Source organism: Crinia signifera, chromosome 6 (assembly GCF_055691185.1).
Source record: "Crinia signifera chromosome 6, ASM5569118v1, whole genome shotgun sequence".
NCBI lineage: Eukaryota > Metazoa > Chordata > Amphibia > Anura > Myobatrachidae > Crinia > Crinia signifera.
In genome coordinates, this window is record NC_139222.1 from 253,642,951 (window position 1) to 253,649,558 (window position 6,608).

Sequence of the window (6,608 nt, forward strand, 5' to 3'; positions counted from 1 at the left end):
ATCGCAGCCCCCCCTGGGCATGCAGGGACATGTCTGCTGTCAGGGACAGCAGACATCGTCCCACTGTCACTGCGTCTCGAGACGCAGTGACAGTTTAAACTCATGACGTACATTTATGCCATGTGTCGGGAAGTACCTCCCGACCATGACGTAAATGTACGTCAAATGTCGGGAAGGGGTTAAGAACCTGTGTTCTAACCTATTCTTATACTTTCCCTTTATACATAAAATGTTAATTTCCTTTTATATTGTATGTACCAGGGAATAACATACTTAATTTCTACAGGACCTAAAATGATGTAATCTGGGTGTTAGTACCTAAAATTACCTACTTTGACTATTAGAACCTAACAAGTCCTAATTATGTTACTTAAGTTGAAACTATATAAATTTACTGTGGAAATGTGTGGAATGAGTAGTTGGTACTTGTGTATTATGACGGTGCCCCCGATTTCCATCGTAGGGTATTGTACAACCACAAAATCGCGTTGCATCGCATGCGATATGATCGCATGCGATGCAATGCGATTGGACCCGATTTTAAGTTGTACAAGCACCCAAATGCCCCCCAGACCCGATTTTTGATTGTACACCCACCCTGATGGGTAATGACTATGATAAATGCCCCCCCATTGTTAACGCCACCTCACTATCAACGCCAACCCGAAGCGTGGCGAGCGCAGCCAGCCCGCGAGGGGCGGCGGTACGCGTCCTCCGACCTTTTCATACCCCCATTATCCACGTCGGCGTGGAGTTTATTGTATATAGTGTGGCAAGCCCGAAGCGTGGCGAGCGGCCGCGTAATACGAGCCCGAAGCGTGGCAAACGTAGTGGACGCAGAATACATATTAAGTAATCCACGTATTACGCGTCCCCTCGCGGGGCTCGCTGCGCTAGCCGCGCTTCGGGCTTGGTGGCTCGCTGCGCTCGCCACACAGTATATAATCAACTCCACGCCGACGTGGATAGTGGGGGTATGAAAAGGTCGGAGAACGCGTACCACCGCCCCTCGCGGGCTCGCTGCGCTCGCCACGCTTCGGGTTGCCGTTGATAGTGTGGTGGCATTAACAATGGGGTACATTTAACATACTCAATACCCATCAGGGTGGGGATACAATTAAAATGGGGTCTGGGTGGGCATTTAACATGGAAATAACCCCAAATCGGGCATGATCGCATTGCATCGCATTATAATGGCATGCAATGCAACGCAATGTTAAAATTGTATACTCAGCCCAGGGAAAGTCGGAAATCGGGTCCCATCGCATACCATCGCATACCTTAATTAGTGGTATGCGATGCGACGCGATGGGCGCCGTGATAATACACAAGTACCGAGTAATTTTCAAGTAGTTTCGAGTAGTTTCAAGTCATTCATAATACAGATGTGTACTGTTTAGGGGTGTGCACCTGCCACTTTTAGTGTTTTGTGAATCGTTTTTTTGTCTGTATAGGTGTGTACACACTTGTACAATTTAGACTATATTACAATTATGGTGTGTACACACTTGTACAATGTGCATGAGATTTTGACTATATAGTCAAAATCTCATCTGGATGCATGCAGATTGCACACGTTTTAACCCTTGCGATCCCGATGCGCGCTCCCGTATCGCAGCCAGAAAGTCTTGGTATACAATTTAGACTATCTGCATACAATTTAGACTATATAGTGCAGATCTGCACTATATAGTCTTTGCAGCCAAGACTTTCTGGCTGCGATACGGTAGCGCGCATCGGGATAGCATCAGGATCACAAGGGTTAAAACCCATACAATCTGCATGCGATCCAGATGAGATTTTGACTACATTGTACAAGTGTGTACACACCTTATCTCTTGCAGTGTTTTGGATCTAGATCTGTTCCAAAACACCTCCCTTCAGGGTTTCAAGTTTTGTGTTTTGAATCTGTATTTTTTTCACGAAACATAAAAACTGCTTTAATTTCCACTAATTTCCAGTCTAATCTGAACACCTCACACCCCACAATGTTGTTTTTAGGCCAAAACTTTGCACCGAGGTAGCTGGATGACTATGCTAAGCGACACAAGTGGGCGGCACAAACATGTGTCCGCGCGTCCCGGCTCCCCTCCTGGCTTCAATAAATTCTATGCAGACGGACCACGATAAAATGGCCGCCCCCATACTGCAGACAGTTTCAGAGAACAGTCTGCTTTATGGGGCGGCTATTTTATCGTGGTCCGTCTCCATAGCATTGATTGAAGCCAGGAGGGGAGTCGGGACGCGCGGACAGGTAAGCATGCGGGGGATGGGGGGCGGGGGGGGATTACTATAGCATTGCAGCCCCCCCCGGGGCCCCCATATGCACAGCGCCCCCCCGCGACCGCTGGGGCTGCGGTGCTATAGTTATAGCAAGGATGTACCTAGGTGGCCAACGGCCTTACTTCTGCTTATTGCAGCTTTGCATGAGCTACATATGGTGAGACAACAGTTATCCGCATCTGGATAAAAATAATTCCAGACCAAAGAGGTGGATTTTTTTGGTCTTCTGCCCAGGCATGGCAACAGCCTTTTGCATCGCGCGGCCAACAACTGTCTCACCCGGTGCCCCATTTACACAAACCACATCACCATCAGCAGTATCCTCCTCGCTAACTTCCTCCTCAGCACCAGCTACATCAATCCTGCTCCTGGTGTACAACATTGACCACTTCAATCTCAAAATCAGGAACTGAACTGTGGGTGATCCTTCCAGCATATACAGAGGGCGTGCAAATGGTGGAAGCAGCCACCTCTTCCCGTACAGCGATGAGAAGGTCAGGCATCACAACCACCAACACCCTTGGACTTTGGGGATTTGTGATACCATGATTTGTGAACCACTAGTCATGAACATAGTCCAGGGCCTTAGCTGTTCCTTGCCACTCTGTGTCCTAAATGGCATATTGGCAAGCTTACGTTTCTCCTCAAACAATTTACATTTCAAGTTACTGAAGTTTGCCATTTTGGATTTTACATGCCCTCTATGATGACACTGGCAGACGATGTTGCTGGCATTTCATGTTCTATGTCATGACTAGTGGCAGCAGTTTTCCTCCTTCAGTGCAATGAGAAGGAGGAAAAGACACTAGTCTTGTTCTCACCAGAAATCTGTCCCACTGATGCTGTAGTGAAGGGTCTCTGTGCCGGCAGCTGCTGGGTTCCTGCTCTCGCGGCAGCTGCTGGGTCCCTGGCCCGCTCCCGCCGCGGCTGCTGTGAATGGTCTCTGAGAACACAGCCGCCGGGTCACCGCTTCTGCCACAGCCACCGGGTCCCTGCTTCCGCCGCAGCAGCTGGATCCCTGCTCCCACAGCTTCTCTGTGCCAGCAGTCACTAGGTCACATGCTCCCACCACCCCAGTGAAGGGTCTCCGTGACCTCACGTCGCAGTGAGTCTGACTCTGACATGCCCCTGTCATGGCCGCCAGCGCCTCCCGTGCTTAGCCAGCGCGCGGGCAGTGGCAGTCAATCACACTCAGATGATTGTGATTGTCAGTGCAACGGGCGTGTGCCGATGCCTGGCACCCACACTGACCCCTCTGCCGCTCACTCCCCCAAGCCTTACGCAAGTTACGCCACTGAGCTGACCCAAATCTAACTCTCCCTGCACATGTTACATCTGCCCCATCTGCAGTGCAGCATGGTATTGCCCATTTTGAGAACAAATTTGTCCTGCAATTAGGTCTGAACAGAGGCGGATTGTTTCCAGATTTTTCCTGGGCTGGATTCAATTCCAAATCCACCCCTGGGTCTGAATTAAGCCCTATAACATTATTTGCAGCACCCTGCTCTTGTCACAGTGTCGGACATGCCATCTCCAGGGGGCGGCAAGCATCTCCCAGACCCCGGGATTACAGACAGCGGAGGTCAGTACACTTAGCCATGCCCTTCCCATGTAATCAGGCCCTATGCCCCATTCCTTTTCCAAAATGTTTGTCTCAGACTAGTGTAATATTACCCTGCTAACCCATACAGTTGTTATGAAGGTGATGGGGGAAATTTACTAATATCCCCGGTTATAGCCGATCCTGTGTACAAACAGGTACGACCAGGATTGGCTGTAATTGGGCCAAAAACATGAACTGAGAATATGGCTAATTTACTAAGCTGCCGTTTTCCCAGGATTCGTATTTTCCGATGGTGAAGTGATTGGTATTTGGCGTGGGGTCTCCCCCACGGGCATAACCAGCCCCGGACTCTTTGAGCCAGTCCTGGTTGCACAAATACAGGAGAAATAAAGGCCTGGAGTCCCCCTTTTTTTTTATAACCAGCCCCGGGCTCTTGGCCTGGTCCTGGTTCCCAAAATATGGGGCACAAAAGGAGTAGGGGGTCCCCCATATTTTGGAAACCAGCGCCGGGCTCAAACAGCCATCATGGTAATGCCACAGCCGAGGGACACTTATTATATAAGGTCCCTTGCCAGAGCATTAACTCTGTGGCTGGTGAGCCTGGGCCCTTGTTACTGGGGACCCCCCAATAAAGGAGTCCCCCCTCCAGGGCACCTCCCGGCCTGGGATGAAGCTCGAGGCTATCCCCGACACCCCTGGACAGTAGGTGCCGGGCTGCTGGTGTAACAATAAAGGGTTAAAAAAAGAATGAAGTATTGAGTTTTGTTGTAGAACTACAAGATTCAGCAAGCCTCCCTTGCATGCAGGGACTTGGAGAGTCACAAGTCTCACCATGTGGGTGCTAATGGGCCCGCTGGAACTTGTAGTCTCACTACAGAACCAATACTGAAAGAACTGATACCACACAAAGTATAACTTTATTATACACGTCATCCATCCATACTTACCTATCTTGATCTGACTGATCTGTGCAGGCTTCACATGCAGGCACATTTTCCATTCAGATTTTCTGCTAAATTCATAGCCGAATTCAGCAGTACCAATGATAGTAAATTTGCCGACCACCATAGAACTCATGGCCAAATACCGTACGGCAGAGTTCTATCAGTGGTGTATTCAATTCATCAGCGCAAACAAAATCAGCTGTGAGTAAATTAGCCAGGCACCAGGCCACGGATGCATTTCAGATTGAATGGCTATGAATGGGTGCATTCGTACCCATTCAATCTTAGTAAATCCCCCCCCCCCCCCCCCCCTGATATGTTTATCCCATAAAATATCATAGCAATTACCTTTTTATTAATTGGAGGCTGTAAAATATAAAATAAGGCGATGTCCCTTTCAAGTACAGTACTGTATAAGATGCGGCATCATTTGGAGTTGGGAGCATCGGATACCGATGGTAATGCCTTGGCTGTGCTTACATCAGCACACTCCGCTAAATACCTTAATGTTCTTTTATCTTCTGCAGAAGCCTCGTCCCCTGCAGCACTGAACTATGGCAGAAACTGGAGCGCTAGAATTACAGTATCAGAGATGTGACCCAGACTTCACCTTAGAACTGTCAGCATACGTTACCACACAGACAGTGCTGGCTTTTCTCTGACTGTGCCTGAAATATGGGAGCAAACATTCGCTCAGATGCTTACATACTATAATGCTATATAACCCTTTAAGGGAACATTGTACAGGGACGGTTCAATCGCAAGGCGTCATTTGTTTAAACAGGAGCCATATGTCCTTTTCTCATTTACTCATATTATTTAACATTTTACATTTTATGTAACGATGTATCCCATGAATTCTTTGGAAATCAACGTAAAGTGGATGGAACGCTGAGAAAAGGATTTGTCAGGCAAGATAAAGGATCCGTTCTGCTTGTAGGACCGGTCCTGTGCTCGCTTTGTACTTTTGCAAACACTTCTGCCTGATTGACAGGCAGAGGAATTCAGTCAGGGGGAGGCCTATGGGTGCAAATGGGTGCATGACGTTGTCCCCATTTTCAGGGAGAGGCCAGACCAAGGACTGCGCTGTGTGGCGCAGTTTCTTTGGCGTTGCAAGCCGCCCTGCGACTGCAGCCTGAGTATATTTAGACTTAAAGTGTGTACACACGGGAAAGATTTGGCGACTGCCAATATTGATTCTATACCATCGGCTTTCGGGACCCGGGAGAGTGATGGCATCTGTTGGCAATAATGGAGGGACGGTGCCAGGGGGGGAGCGGGGCCCGTGGTGCATTGAGCAGCATGGCTCTCGTTCCGAGATAGTAGAAATAGACAATTCTGCACAGTCTATTTATACACGCGATTCTGCTTGCACTTGGCCACGCATCGGGATCGAACCGGTATTGGGTGCTGCACCGTGTGCACACAGCATCACTCAGGCTGGCTGTCGCAGGGGAGCATCACGACCATTCCCCTAGAACTGTAATTATATCACAATTTCAAATAAAGATGTGCAGGCTCTGATATACTCTGATTTCAAAGCAGGATCTTATTGGCTATCCCAAATCACATGACAGTTGTTAAGACTCGCGGCGAATCTTAACCCCTGCAGCGGACGAGCGTCCGCAGCAGGGAGCTTTCAGGGAGCCGGGGGACGGAAGCAGCCAGAGAGAGATTAAAGTCTCCCTGGCTGCTCCAGAGGAATGTATAGGGGTGGTGGGCTCCCCTGGACCCAGGCAGCACAGGCTGCCCCCCCCATAGCCAGCGGGGGACCCAGTATTCACTGCATCCGAACGTGCATATTAACTATCGGGTGC

General features: G+C 49.1%; 1 protein-coding gene across 3 annotated transcripts in view; it reads left to right on the forward strand.

The window, feature by feature from the left end:
* The window catches only part of LOC146007268 (uncharacterized), a 50,688-nt gene extending 45,201 nt beyond the window's left edge, over window positions 1-5,487 (forward strand). For all 3 annotated transcript variants that reach the window (XR_014444307.1, XM_083145617.1, XM_083145618.1), the window contains one exon: window positions 5,319-5,487. Coding sequence is in view for 2 of the 3 variants with exons in the window: in XM_083145617.1 (XP_083001743.1) it covers window positions 5,319-5,389 (71 nt within the window). In the remaining variant the exon portion in view is untranslated. The remainder of the gene's footprint in view (window positions 1-5,318) is intronic.
* Window positions 5,488-6,608: the final 1,121 nt, after the last annotated feature.